Source organism: Palaemon carinicauda, chromosome 20, assembly GCF_036898095.1.
Source record: "Palaemon carinicauda isolate YSFRI2023 chromosome 20, ASM3689809v2, whole genome shotgun sequence".
NCBI lineage: Eukaryota > Metazoa > Arthropoda > Malacostraca > Decapoda > Palaemonidae > Palaemon > Palaemon carinicauda.
Genome location: NC_090744.1, coordinates 31,620,245 through 31,635,625, shown reverse-complemented (window position 1 = coordinate 31,635,625; position 15,381 = coordinate 31,620,245). Strand labels below are relative to the sequence as shown.

The 15,381-nt window shown below is 36.6% G+C and overlaps 2 protein-coding genes across 10 annotated transcripts in view; both read left to right on the top strand.

The window, feature by feature from the left end:
- LOC137660260 (uncharacterized) overlaps positions 1 to 15,381 on the top strand; it is a 284,924-nt gene that overhangs the window by 118,959 nt on the left and 150,584 nt on the right. The window lies entirely within an intron of this gene.
- Positions 1 to 15,381, top strand: part of LOC137660258 (protein transport protein Sec31A-like) — an 83,538-nt gene that overhangs the window by 27,899 nt on the left and 40,258 nt on the right. For 5 of the 9 annotated variants that reach the window (XM_068395005.1, XM_068395009.1, XM_068395007.1 and 2 more), the window contains exons 11-18: positions 363 to 404; positions 2,023 to 2,097; positions 2,305 to 2,526; positions 2,710 to 2,881; positions 4,125 to 4,270; positions 11,182 to 11,352; positions 11,936 to 12,076; positions 12,472 to 12,558. In XM_068395005.1, the coding sequence (XP_068251106.1) occupies positions 363 to 404; positions 2,023 to 2,097; positions 2,305 to 2,526; positions 2,710 to 2,881; positions 4,125 to 4,270; positions 11,182 to 11,352; positions 11,936 to 12,076; positions 12,472 to 12,558 (1,056 nt within the window). The remainder of the gene's footprint in view (positions 1 to 362; positions 405 to 2,022; positions 2,098 to 2,304; positions 2,527 to 2,709; positions 2,882 to 4,124; positions 4,271 to 11,181; positions 11,353 to 11,935; positions 12,077 to 12,471; positions 12,559 to 15,381) is intronic. The other 4 variants (XM_068395003.1, XM_068395006.1, XM_068395004.1 and 1 more) reach the window with 4 other exon arrangements.

Genomic DNA, 15,381 nt, shown 5'->3' with positions numbered 1-15,381 from the left:
AAGCTGTGTATTAGATTTCCCATCATAAACAAGAAATTTATAATCATTAAAGAATTATTTCACCTTATTACAGTTTAAATGGTTTGTTAAACAGTGATAATTTTTTTAAGACTGCTTTTATAAACTTAATTTTAGTTTTTGTACATATTATGCAAATATTTGTTTTGTCCCTGCTCATACTGGTGCTTAAACATTTTGTTTATTCATGCATGTAATGATGAGACAGGAGTAAATATTTATCTCGAATGTGCTGCTGTTCTTGCTTCTTGCATACATGCTTTCAGAGTTAGCTGTACATAGTTTGTGATTGTAGATAGGTTAGCTTTGCCTTCACTAAATTTAATTTCATTTCCCGCAAGCAGAGGCGAATGCAAACTAACAGCCAAGGGTGGTTGGTTGTTCCTGTAAGTACTGGTGCATGAATTTAATTTTTGCTGTTTAGTATTAAGCCTATGAAACTCTTTTAGGATGAAATGCTACAATTTTAAAGACTTCAAACTGCATGATCCATTTAGGGTAGTTTTATTTCAGGTATTGTAGCATAAGCTGCATGTACAGTACAGTATAGTACATAGTTTATTGTCTCTTTCCTTTTAGGAACCACTCATTTTAAGGGTTGACATGCTTTTGGCATTCTTAACACTTCATAAAAGATTATGTATATATATATATATATATATATATATATATATATATATATATATATATATACATATATATATATACATATATATATATATATATATATATATATATATTTATATATATTATTTATTTTGTAGTTTATTTGACAGATAATACCCTCTATAAGATATATCTTGTGTGAATATATTCTTAATTCTTTTGAAAGGCTTGTCCAGGTTTGCATAATAATAATTTTTGATATGTTTTGCAAATGTATTTCCTCTTTTTCCCTTTTCCTTTCCTCTAGCAATATTCATTACAGGTTAAAAATCCCTTATCTGGAATTCCTCAGACTGGAAGTGTATCGGATTTTGGATTTCATAATATCCCTTTAATGACGGGTTCACAAATCATTTATTTCATTCTGGTGAAAATTGCATAGTATTCTTATTGATTTAATTGCTTAAAGAAGTTTGAAGTAGCTTATACAAAGTACATTATTATTATTCTCAATATTTTTTCTTAATCTAATAGTCTTCAATTTTCGTAAACAAATCGATGACTATGTAACTTTTTGGTGTTTTTCTCTTGGCAGTTTCAAAATGCCATACATTGTTATAATTTTGTGACCTACTAGAAGTGTTTAGATTTAATAATGGCTATTTCCATTGCTAATATATGCAATAAACAGAGGGTTGGAAAATTTCAAGCAGCAATTAGCAGCCCGGGGGTAAAAAAGAAGTGTGTTGGGTTAACAAAAGGCACCTCGACTTTGATGCCAGAAAATTCTAAGCTATTAGTGTTTTAAGAACTCCTGGAAGTTAGTACTGTACCACTTGGTGTGTCGTATGCCATGCTTACACACCGTACAAGGTTCTTTGCTGCAGTCTCTGATCCCTGGAATGGAAGTACATATTTCTTTATGCCTTTTATTTTTACCTCTTCCCTTTGGCTTCTGTCCACCTCATTTTTATATTAATAATCTAAAGAGAATGTTGCTGCTGTATACAGTAACATTACTTTTCTCGCATTCTAGAAAAGATTCCATCTCAAACTTGAAAATGTCTGATCTTGTTGAATTTTAATTTGTGACATCAGTATGCAATTTTCTATCATTATGATCCTTTTTTGTGCTGGCCTTTCTTCAGCTATTTTTCTTATACTCTTCCTAGCTTCTCATCTTACAACACTGTTTTATCAGTCACATTTATCCTGTTATTATTATTATTATTATTATTATAACTAGCTAAGCTAGAGCAATGCTTTAGAATTGTGGGCTTCTTAACTTCTGTAAGTAATATAGAAGTGATTTACAACAGTTATTGAATAGTTTGTGAGAATTGGACGAGCTCTTTATGACTATTTCAGATACAATATAGAATTTTTTTCATTTTACAGGATGGGAGTACTGGCTCTCTTGATCCAAGCGAGCAGTTTGAAATGATTGCTTCAGCACAGTCATTTGAAGCAGAGGTAATGGAATTAGCTTTTTTCATTGTTTTTGTTAACGCGTGTAGAACACCAAATACTTTTGCTGGTTCACAATTTTGTGGATAGTTACGTGTAGTATGTTACACATAAATGATCTGTTCGATTTTTTTATCATGTTGATTAGTCTGGAATAATTTGACTTTGTTGTTGCCTAAAGGTATTGGTAGCTAAATTGTTCTTTCCTCTTAGCAGGTTGTGGAGCCTGAGGTTCAGGCTACACCAGAGCCTGAGCCTGTAGTACAGAGAATGTGTTTGGATCCCTCTGAAGTTGGAGAAAGCAGTCAAGGCCTTCTCACGCAAGCTCTTTTAGTAGGTGATTTAGAGTCGGCAGTTGAACTGTGCATCAAACGGAAGTTGTATCCCCATGCTCTCAGTTTAGCTGCTCATGCGGGACCAGAATTATTCACAAAAGTAAGATCATAATCATACAAAATCATTACTGTTCATTTAATCCTCCATGTAATCTTAGGAATTTTATATGAATTATCATATATATTATTCTTATGAAATGTCAACAATGTTTTGGATTCTATTTTATGAGCTTTGTTATTGATGTTATTATATATTGCTCATTACGTTTTTTATTGGCTGCAGACTCGAGACTTGGTGCTCAGTGGAATTGAGTGTAATGTGGCTCCCATGATTAGTGCAATAGTTCAAGGAGATTTGACAAGTATTGCTAGCAGTTGTGACATAACGCATTGGAAAGAGGCTCTAACTGCTCTTCTCACTTACTCTGATGATCAAACCTTCCCAAGCTTAGCAGGTAATTATACTAAGGTTTTTTTGTCTTCTAGACAATCATTTGTTTGTAGAAGGAAAAAGGATTAATTTTTGCCATGTATCTGTCTTAATTGGTATAGGTCTTTTTAGTTATTTTTCAGAAACTAAATATTATTAATCTCTGTAATGGTTAGTGTTATCAATGCACCTCATGCAATGCACTGAAACATTACTAAGTGTCTTTGCAGTGTTCCATCATCCCATAGCTGCACTAGGTATAAATTCTGCTACTTTACCTCTGTTCTTGCTTCCTTTCTTCCATCTTGCTGTCCAACCTCTTCTAACAGTGTAACACTCAGGTTTTACAGACAATACACTTGGTCTCTGAATGCCTTCATAGGCCCCAATGCTGGGCTATATACCCCAAATCCATAAATCCAATCCAATCTAAATATTAGTTATTAAATTCCTATGAATTAAGATTTCAATTAGACCCTCATGGGTTTTCAGTATTAAATTACCTCAATCAGGATTCAAAAGTTATTGGTTTAGACTAATTAACTTATGGTTATTACTGTTAGTATGTGTTTATTGAAGAAGTGTCTCAGATAACTGAAGTTCAATTTCGTATCCCTTTCCTTTACTATTCCACATCCATCAGAAAGTGGTATTTAGCCATATGAGCATCGGGAGGTTCATAAGAATAAACGTTATTCTAATAAGATCTATTGTTTCTATACATGTCTTATGTTCTTATCACGCCCCTTACCTCCCCACTAACTAGTGAAGTCAAGAGGCTGTTAAACATAAACATGTTTTGACTCTTTGAGACTGAAAGAGTAACGCAGTGAAGGTGAGCCCAAGTGCTTTTATTGCCATGCAAGGTCATGTAAAGTTATTACTCCACCAGGGGGCCAAGACTATTACAGTGAAAGAAGATTGGAAATATTTTGACATATATGGTAAATGTAACATTTAACCAAATTTGAGAAGGCAGTCGTGAACCTTGGGCGAGTGTGGAAATTAATTTTATCATTAAAATTCTGTTATTTTGTAAGTGGAAGAATAAGCAGTTGGATAAATTGAGGAATGTTGTATAGTCCTTTATTAAATATAGGGTAATTTTATTAGATTCCATACACAATAGAGTACTTTCATCATGAAGTTATGATTAAATATTTTTGTAAGTCTTTCATAGGTTTTGTATATTTTAGGACAAGGTTTTTGCTGTAGTTCAAATTAATTGGTCCTTAAATAATCATAAATTGTTTTTCAATTATTTACAGAGGCCCTTGGAGAACGTTTAGAAGCAGAAGGTAATCCTGATTGCTTACCATCAGCAGTGATATGCTATGTAATGGCTGGAAGTTTGGACAAGTTTGCGGCATGTTGGTTAAAACTCCGACCCAGCACAAACCCAGCAGATTTGCAGGTAACCATTTTGTATTTTTATGAATCATACATATCAGCCACATAGCTATTTCAGATGCTTGAAGTGCATACTTCTCAACCTTAAGAGTAACAAACAAAATCTTAATATATTTCTCTTGCTGTCAGCTAATGAAACAGTAGGAAAGAAATCTGAAATATTGGTAATTGTTTTAATTCTTGAACGTTTGCAATACTCTTCGTAGCCTACACATTTTGCGCTTATGAAGCTTACATATGGCTCTCTGGGTATGAGGATTTGTTCACTAATAGGAACTTTTTATAGTATCATTTAACAAAAACTAATGTTGTATAAAGAAGACGTACCTGGGTAATCACATTAATCAAGTTTTTATTGTATATGAAACAATCCATAAGGTTAACACCATGCAGTGAGAAAGGTAAAAATTTTCTTGCAAACAAGGACGAGTGATATGTGGTTAAGAGAGAAAACCTGTATTGTAATTTTAAGATTCCAGCATGGGAAGGGAAAGCTCATGTATTTTAGAAAGGGGTAACTCGTGACTGCGAACAGAAAATGGGAACCCCAAGCTCTCGCTCTCTTGGACACAAAATCAGGACTAATAAGCACACAACACTATTATAAACGTATAAAAATAAAATTGTAACATCAAGATAAGACTACGAATGAAGAATAGCGTCTGCTAAAACCAAATTAAATGGAAAAGTCGACTGACGAACGCCCCGGTGGGGCGGGTACTAAACTATAATAAAGCTAGATGCTAAACTTGTTCGTAGACTGGACTTGCTAGCAAAAAGTACCATGGGAATAATAACCATAATAATAATGACGGTTCAAAAGGCATAAGGCCAGGGACTTAACCAAGAACCTAAGTGACAGAGTACAAAACGGGCAGACAAAGATGAATTCCCCAAACAAACAATGGCCGCCGTGAAGGGCCAGACGGGAATGATAAAACAGACTATACTGAATATAAAACAAAAGCCCGGTACCACAAAAAGCTGTCAAAACAAACTATGGTACTTAACATTGGAATGGGTGAAGATGGAGCTTCGGACATGACGAAATAAATTCACGAGTGTGAAAATAGCCGAGAGCACCAAAACAAAATTCCACAATGCCGCAGTCCAAAAAGAAGGATGTTGTTCAGATGGCGCTCGCGTCGGGGCGTGGGTGGCGTGGCTCTGGTGGGTTGGCTAGGGCCTTTGTATCGGCCCATCCCTTTGACGAAGGAATTAACTAAATGGAAGACAACCTGTGAATAGTGGATTTCAAGCGCCTTTGCTTTATACACGACACCCACAAGGTGCTCGCGCGAGGGTTGTAACCTCTGCATTCCATGCTTTTATCTTTCTCTGGTATAATTTGAAGGTTTTATCAGAAAAGGTATATTAGAAGGACCCTTTTCACCGGGCGCCACAGGTCTCTCCCCAGAAATAGATTTTTCCTTCGTCAAAATCCCTTTTTTATCTTAAATAAGATATCAATTTTTATTTTAATGGAAAAACCCTACCATTATGCTAGTAAATTGAACCAGTATATGTACCTGTTTATGAGGAACTTAAATTGAATGAGGAAGTAATATTACTGAAATTAGCTTATGTACTTTGAAATCTATACTGTACATGCTTTCAAAATAAAAGCTATATTTTTTCTAGAGTAAGATTGAACTAAATAAAAGCACTAGGCTCTTTTTTTTTTTCTTTTTTTTTTTTTTTTAATTGATACTTTGTGCTATAAGGATTTGTCTGTGATCAAAATTCACTGTTTCAACAGAAAGAAGAATGGGAAATCAAGATGGTGGTGGCTTGAGTATGGCATTGTTTACACAATAGATATTCCTTCATTGCATCCAAACTAGTGGGGGAAAAAGGGTTTGCACCCATCTTTATTAGAATTCATTTGTTCCTACATGTAATACAATATAAATTTTATTTGGTCTACACGTTTTACAAACCACAGACCTTTAATAGGAGTATGACCAACCATTAAACTTTATACAATGTAAACAATAGTCGGTCAACAGGTGGGAAGTAGGCCCCGCCAACCCAACAGGTAGAGCAGACCTCACTTTGACTTCGGCCACAGCTCTGTACGCGTGTACTTTGCTGTGTACTTAATCTGGCCAATTAATCTTTTTCATTTAATTTCAAGTGTGTTTGTGATTTAGTATTGTATTTTGGATGGCTACGGGTAGACGTGGCTTTGCACAGGTAAAGCGAGCAGTTGATGTAGCTGGTATATGACCAAGCTAGTGTAGATCCCCATCAATTCTGTTATTTTCCCTGGGGGTATGTCTGTTCATAGACATCCCATTGTGAAGAGTGTAGGGTGTGGCCTCCCTTGCAGTGTGTGGCATTTCTAAAGAAGTAGTCTCAGAGGGACTCGTTGACATTCACTTGACAATTACTAACCTGATGCCGAAGAAACTCTATGGCTTTTACTTCCGTTTTTCGAGAAATAAGCCTGCGTTGTCTCCTAAAGGGTCCTTTGGGTCTGGGTATTCCATAGGAATTTTTATGAATGGAGAATCTGCCTTGCCATCCGGGAGTGCTTTGAAGGAGTTAGGATTGCTGTATTGTCTTACCCAGTAAGTACAATAATCCCCTGCCTTTCTCTCAAGTGCTCCTGTTGCTGTGTTGCCTATTGATGACCCTCTCAAGGACCTCCTAGATAAGTTATGGTCTTCCCCTGTCATCTGGTGTATTCCTGTGCCTTCTTCATCTCCTGCTAATACTTTTGACATGATGCCTGCTGCTACCAAGAAGAAGGTGAGGTCACCAAAGTCATGGATTGGTATGAGTAGCACAGTACCATACTCTGAACCTCGGAAAGGCTTTCGGTACAAGTGCGGTAGATCGTGCTTCTGCTACCAGTGCTCAGTTTAATGAAAAACCAAGTACTAGCGCTGTTGGTCAGGACTTGTGCACCTGCCCATGTCCATCTCCTGCCTCTGGAGGTTCTCAAAAAGCTTTAATCTCAGCACCTCAAACATAGAAAGTTGCCAGAAAGAGACTTGTGAAAGATGGATAGAAAACTTTGAATTTCTCTTCTCTTTCAGCCAGACATCAAGAGCCACCTTCTTGCAGTCATAAGGAGCAAATAGGTCATGGTTCTCCAAGTTGCCCATCCTCTCCATGAGATCATTGGCCACATGTACAATTGCTTTGTGCACGCTCGACTTAAGCAAAACCCAGCTTAGCAGGTTTTGTAACTGGTCTCCAGGTTTCCGCTCTCGGTTACCTCTCAAGTCGCCCTCCTGATCTCCTCTTGCTTGTTCTCCTTGATGTTCCATCATGGAGTGAACGTACAAATTATGAACGATCACCCAGTGCTTCTCGGACTTCTTTCTTCATTGGAGAAGCTCGTGGGCCATGGTAACCTCCAGCAGAGATTGCTACATTGAGTTCTTAAGCATCACTGGTCAGTGGCTACTGATCTTCCCCTACTGTTGATTCTGTGAGAACCAGAAGCGAAAGGTTATCTGGAATGGTGGTTGAGGGGCAAGAAACTTGCCAGGTTAGTTTCACTCGACTCCTCGCCTATGGAGATGCTGCTGTTCACAGATGCATTCAAAGAGTGGGGGCACCCACACTGAGGAAGCAGACTGCCTCGGGTCTGTGATCCAGAGAAGAAAATTGTACATCATCCTATGGTAGAAGCAAGCTTTGATCCTAGCTTTGCAAACTTTCCAACAGAGTTTGATAGTGCACTCTAAAGTGTTGATGAGTGAAAACACTACCGTAGTAGCTTACATCGAGAAGCAGGTTCCCTCTGCATTTTGGCCAAGGAGGCATAAGCTGGGGCATTTAAAAACTCTTAGAGCTATCAGTGAGGTTCATTCCAGGCAAGAGAAATGTGCTTGTAGAATACTCAGTCGCCAGGGCCAGGTGGTTAGAGAAGAGTGGTTGCTCCTTTCTTGCGTAGCTGTTCGCTACCTGGCAGAACTAGAAGCTTCCAGTGTTTTGCTCACCAATCACAGACCTGTTGACAGCAATAAAACACACCTTCCAATATCGCTTGAACACCATGGATGCTAAATCCTTTCCATCCTTCTTCTTGATATAGATCATCAACAGTGTGTTGACAACTGCCAATATCAGAATGACCCTGGTGGTTCCCAACTCACCTCACGTCGAATGGTTTACAGATTTGCATATGCTACTCGTCGAGATACTGAAAGTATTACAGTACACCTATGGCTCAATCTTCATTGTCAGCCCCATCTGCATAGTTACCATAGTTTTGTGGCATTTCTTGTATGGTGATAATCTAGCATCTCCTTTGAGCGAAAGGCATTTTGTGAGCCACTGCACAGGAGATGTCTGGATATTTTTGGAGGTCCTCAGCAGCTGTTTACCAGGAGAAATTGGCCATCTTCTGCACTGGATATTTTTGGAGGTCCTCAGCAGCTGTTTACCAGGAGAAATTGGCCATCTTCTGCAATTGTAGGTTCTTTGCAATTGATTACCGATTTCCTAATGTTCTTCTGAGAAAAGCTCCTGTCATTCTCTGCAGTGAAAAGCTATTGCTCAGCCTTCAGCTGTCTTTAGACTAAAGGGCCTAGACCTCTCTTCGTGGTAGTTGTCCCTGCTCTTGAGGAGCTTCAAGCAGTCTTGCCTGCCTAGAGAACTTGGGCTCCTGGAGTGGGACTTCATGAGAGTTCTCGGCTCCCTCAAGCGTCTGCCATATGAACCCCTGAGGAGGGATTTAGATCTGACACTCAAGACTGTCTTGCTTTCTTAGTTTCAATAAAGAGGGTGAGTGAATATATAGTATCTTGTATGCCATGAGTCATTTCAAGGGATGGAAGGTCTCCTTATTTTGTTATGCAAAGAACCCAAACCCCGCTGTCAACAACTCCCGGTTCAAGTCCTTCTCTATCTCTCTCCAGGTTGTGACCAGTCATCGGGATGACTTGCTTTTATGTCTTGTGAAGGGCTACTACGTTACTTTAAAAGTACTCGGTACCTCAGACCAGATCATCAAAGGCACCGAAAGGGTTAAGAATTTGATAACCAAGAATCCAGAGTGTGGGCTCATGACATCAGCAGTGTTGGTTCTACCCTAACCTTCAAGAAGAATTTATCTGTGGAGCAAGTGCTGAAGGCTAGAGTTTAGAAATACCAGGCAAGCTTCACTGCCCACTGCCTTCGGGACTATACCCAAAGGTCTCTGGATACTTTTAACCCAAAGGTCTTTGGGTAATTTTACCCAGGGACCTGTGGTCTTTGCTCAACAGAATATGTAGCAAACCTTGCTCCCTCACAGGACAAGAAACACCTTCAAGATAGCAATTAAGATATAAGTTTAGGAATGAATGATAATTATGACTAGACAGTTTTCCTTTATTTCGTCCCTTTTGGTGCGACAGTTATGCCACTATGTTGTTGGACCGAGCTGCAGATGTAGTTAAGCTTCGCTGCCTATTAAATTTTCATTACAAGTGTATTGCATTGAAGTATCTCCTCCATCTCACCTTCTGGTAGGGATGTAAGAATACTACCACCGTACATCCTACATGTTGTAGAAAGTGACTAAAAGACAGCGCCTGCTGCTTTGCAGTCTTGCTTTTTAATAAAAGGATAGGCTCACTACCAATAATTGTGGAAACTGTTGCCTTGCAGTTGGGCTGTTTAGTCAAAGGTTAGGCTCACCGCCAATAACTGTGGCTGACGACTTCACGGGCATGTGATCATGAATATACTGTGCCAAATTGTTGACCATGCCTGATGCTATTAGGGCGCGTCAGGCAACCAACCTCTTAATGTAGGGATAACGGTAGGAAAGAAGAAGCAGAAGTATCTCCTTCATCCTTACTAGGATGGATGGAATGTATGAACACTCATTTATCAGACTAAATATCTGAAAGGATTCCTGGTAGGAACCTAGCCTAATACCTGTAACAACTTCAGGTTCGGGTAGTTAGGAAGTAGACAGGAGTCGTTGTTTTTGCTCCTCTAGAAGACCAAACTACATTAACATTTCCCTGGTTAGTTAATCAGCCAGTTTTGTTATAGGGGACTTCTGCCCTCCTAAGGATAAGTCTCCTATTAAAGGTTGGTTGTCTGATTTACATACAGGAATAAATCACAAATTTTAAAGTGATTTCTATTTTTCCTAACTATACAAACCTGAAGATCTTTAAATTGCACTGACCATTTCAACCACCCCACAGGTCATATGTTAAAGGTCAAAGTGAACTTTGCTGTACCCGGTACCTGTTGGGTTGGCAGAGTCTATTGACAGCCAACCATTGATAGCCTTGTTAAAAGTTTGACGACCTTTTCCGACTTCGCTGAAGTTATACCCCTATTAAAGGTGTCAAGATTGTAAAGTTAAGAAAAATAGAAATTGCTTAGGTTTGTTATTTAAAATTTTTATCACAGCTAAGGTTTATCAGCTAAGTATTGAAATGATTTTATTTTAGATAATTTTTTTTGCCTAAGGGAGTGTAACAGGAATGTGAAATCTGTTATGTATGATATTGACGTGTTCCATAAATAATGAAGTTAAAAGTTCAACCATTTGTTCCTATTTTTAGATTGCATTCAAATATATTTTTTTTTAATATGAATAAGATCCAGATAATGTATGAAGCACTGTACCATTGCCTAATCATTCAAACCAAAATGGGTCTGCCTATCTCCTTCTTAGCTTGAGATATGAATTAATGAACAGATGAGTGTATGTTGTTTTTCATAACTTTTTATGAATTTTATTGCTTTTTATTTTTATACAAGATTACCTAGGAAAACCTTTACAGTCAACAAAGTAGCTCAGACTTGAGATACATGGGTCTGTTGCATCTGCCACTACAATGCTTCATTTAAGGTAGTCAAATGTGCTACTTTTAATATTTTACCGCATAATAAAAAATATTACTTAAAAAATTTCTTTATACTGTATAAGTTTTTCATTTTTATTTCAAGGACTTAGTAGAAGTGATCATGGTTCTCCAGCGGTCTCTGTCAGCAGCTGGTCGAACTGCCAATTTGAGTGAGGGTAATACTGTAAGCTCATTGTTGTGTCAATATGCATCCCTGCTTGCTGCCCAGGGCACTCTCAACACAGCAGTCTCTTATTTAAACACTGCGACGCAGGTGGGTTGATTTGAATTGATATGTCAAAGTTTGGCAGGAAAACTTACATATTCCTGAAATATTCAAGGTAGAATTAATCAGAATTGAGGTATGTGTAGCTACAAGTGGCCTTGAACTCTTCTTTTGAGTACCCAGTTTCCATACATAATTCCAATCCACTTATTGTTTAAAGTTTAACATTATTTCTCTTAATTTCTAAGATGTTCATATTGTTTTGGACTTTATTACTTTTCTTAATACAGTACTGTGCAAAGTTTTAAGAAAATAGACATTTCTCTCGTTAATAGTTTATATATGTCATATGTGTTTTGACGTTACTGTTTTTAGAATGATTTATTGTTAATTTGTTCTCATCATTTATGTATTTCCCTATTTCCTTTCCTCACTAGGCTATTTTTCCCTATTGGAGCCCTTGGGCTTGTGGCATCTTGCTTTTCCAACGAGGGTTGTAGCTTGGGTAGTAATAATAATAATAATAAAACCTTTATCTCAAAGTTTATAGCCATGAATAATTTTGTTCTTTGAAACTAAAAGTCTTTGTTTTTCTCTTAATACGGTTTTATGTTTACTCATTTGTCTCTAGGGTGAAATGGTTGAGCTTCGTGACCGCCTTTACAGAGCTCTTGGGTATGCTACAGGTAATACACATCAGCAGCATGCACGTAAACCTAGTTCTTCATCATTGGGTGCTAGACGATCATCAACTCCTTATCAGCAACAGCAGGTAAGGATCGAGGAGTTTTATAGAAAAATTTTTTTTTCTTTTTATTCGGGAAAATTAAGTGAAAGTTTTGATTGGAGTACACCTTATGGTAGCTCTTGCATTTTCTTAGTTTTTAAGATAGATATCGGTGGTGCCACTACTTGTAAAACATTGAAGTAAGAAAAAAAATATAAGAAGAATCCTTCAACTTTAGGATGCTAATTGAAGTGGGTTATTTATATTTTAAGATTTCAAAGATTTAACTTCAAAGTATTTCTGGATTATACTACATTGTGAAATAGTGAAGTACTTATGAAATTTTTGAGTGGCAAATGCATTACAAATAAAACTATTGAAATACAGTATGTTTGCGTATGTTCGGCATTGTGCTTACTTTTGTTCTTTGTAACTTGAAGCGTGAAGGTTGGGGTGCCACCAGTCCCATGTATGCTGGTCCACCTCTGGCACCCCAGTATGAGCCATACCACCCCCCACCAATGCAGGTATACTGTATTTGATTTGCTAGATCTTTATTAGAGGTTAATTTTGCTTTATATTTCTTGGTTACACTTGTTTTTATCCTGTTTATACTAATTATATTGAAAGCTTTGATTAGTTTCTGTTGTAGTTCTTGTTTATATTGGCCTTCTAACTTAGAGTTGGTTTGTTTGAACATATGAATAAAAGGTTACGATGATTCAATAAAGGAGTATTAAAATTGTTTTGTCAACTACTAATAGAAATCGTCTATTAGTCAACCTAGGGTTTTCCCTGTAGTTTTCCATTCTGTTTCAGGAAACTCTTGTGGGCAGTGCAAAACAAAAGTGCATATCAGTTTACTTTTTATTTTGTTTAAAAAGAAAGATTTGCATTTTTTATTTTGCCCTAGATACTCTGTGAATTTGATAAATGCTGATTTTTTATGTTCATATTGCTTCTCCATAAGCTTGGTTTATTGAAATTTACCCGTAGAATTTTAAAATTTCTCGTTTTATTTTCTTTCACTCCAGTAAAGTAATGAGACATACTAGTGGTTAATGGTAAGAAGCAAAATGACCTGGGTCTCTTTGTTATTGTAGTTTCAAATCTTAAAAAAGCCTAGAAGGTTTAGGTTCAGGATATTAGGAGTACATGTACATCTTTGTATTTGTGTTGAATTCTATCTTTGGAAAGAGTTTGGTGGTTTCTGAACATTATCATGAAGAATCCTCGTGGAAGTCAATATGAACTTATAGGGAGGTTCAAAGTAGTAAATGGAATTTTAATTTATAAGATTTTATACTCGCCTGATGTGTATATACATGCCCACCCTCCTCCCCATTGACTTGTGATGTCAGTAAGATAGAGAATAGTTTGTCTTTGAAACTGAAATAGCAAAGAGCCCATGGCACATTGCTTCTTACCATTAACTGCTAGTGTGTCCCCTTACTTAACTAGGTGTATGTATCTATTAAAAGGAATGAAAAAGTTACATTTTTTATAAATAAATTTGATAGTTTTGGCAATAAAGAGAGCCTCTGGAGGAGCTGCAATATGTATATTGGAATATTCTTATAAATAGTTTGAGTTTATTGGCCCTTTTAGCTCACTTTCTTGGTGTGTCAATTCATGAAATGTTTATTATTTTTTTTTTATGTCATCAACAAGAAATATATTTGACCCACTCTGTAGGTATTGTACAATTTGTATATCGATAATACTAATATACAGTATATGAAGTGTCAGTGACAAAATGCTTGTTCTTTTAAGTATTAAACCTCAAAGGCAATGTATTGATGAATTAAGTAGTTGGCAAGTAATTCGGCAGAAGAAAGCTGTGGTATATACTGAAACTGGACTTTCCTAGATTATGAAAAATATTTTATGCATCATGATGTGTCACCCCATATAAAAGTGCCATATAGTACTGCATTAAATCACTAGTGGTTTGCATAAACGTGCAATTGTGTCCCAAGTTGTCCCTATCCCAGCATTTCTACCTTTCTTGGCCTAGTTTAGACAGTATTAGAGATACAATACAGGCGTCTCTTTGGGACCCTCAGCTATACTTTCAGCCTTTTAAATTTATTTCTTAATCATGGCTGTTCCCCATCATATAACAGAAATGCAGTACTCATATACCTAACTATGACACCACTGTTTACACAGTTGACTTGCTGCCCCTTAGCATGCCTGAAAAAGTAGGAATTTTGTTAAAGAAGATTAGTCATATCTGAAAGATTTGCTATGCTTTGGGAAATTTTTCTTTGTTAATTCACAGCCATTTTGAGTTCTACCAAGCTTTACAGAAAATCATGTGTATTATTTAAAAATCCCAGCTGCCCCCTAAAAAATTAGTATACATACTGGTTATCCAGCAAATAGGTACCACACCCTTTATTCTTGATCATGTGCGAGGTAAAAAAGTTATGCAGGTACTGATGAAGGCTTGGTGAAATTTATTAAACACATGCGTGGCATGAGAAGTTTCCCTATGCATGAGGGAAAAAGAACTTTAATTTCTGCCGTCAAATTAAGTTTCTTATGTTCATCTTTATGAAAACCTTTTATGTGAGCCCTGTTGTACCCTATACATGAGGCTATTGTCTTGTTATACTTATTTGGCTATTAATGCATAGTAAATATGTAATTCAAACTACTTTGCAGGTTAAGTTACCAAAGGGGTTAAGGTTTTGTCATTCTCTAATATAAAGATGATATACTGTATATCATATACTTTTGTTAAAAGTTTTGATACTTCATTGTGGTTTTTTAATAATTAGAACTGCTACAATCCTTGTTTAGGAGTTAATTATCACTCTAAATTACAGTAGTTTACTAAGACCACCCAGTTCCATTTCTAAATGCTTATGTGGCATGCTGGAAGATACTTGTTTTATAGAAAAGGAAAAATCTGAATGAGGTTAAGTTAAAAGAGTTGGACAACTAGTTTGGAAGAAACCAAATGAAATGGATAAAATGTGACAGAGCAATGCACCTTTAATACCATCTATATTATGTCATGCCGGGCTCACTATAAGTCGGGATATTTACAGAGATTCATATCCATAGTCGAAGAGTGATGCTAACTGAGAAAAATTAATCTATTGAGTCGTCAACATCAAATCAGATTGATGTGGACTTTTCTAGTAAACTTAAGGCATCAGCCTAAATTACACCGCTTGACTTTTACTGTTATCTTATATGCTTAGTTTACTTCATTCTAAGGTATGTATATGATATGCTCTTTTGGCATCTGCTCCTCTATTGTCTTGTTTAATTGTTCTCATTAACTATTCTATAAACTTTATTCTATTCATTTCTTGTTGATCCTTCCATCTGTTCAA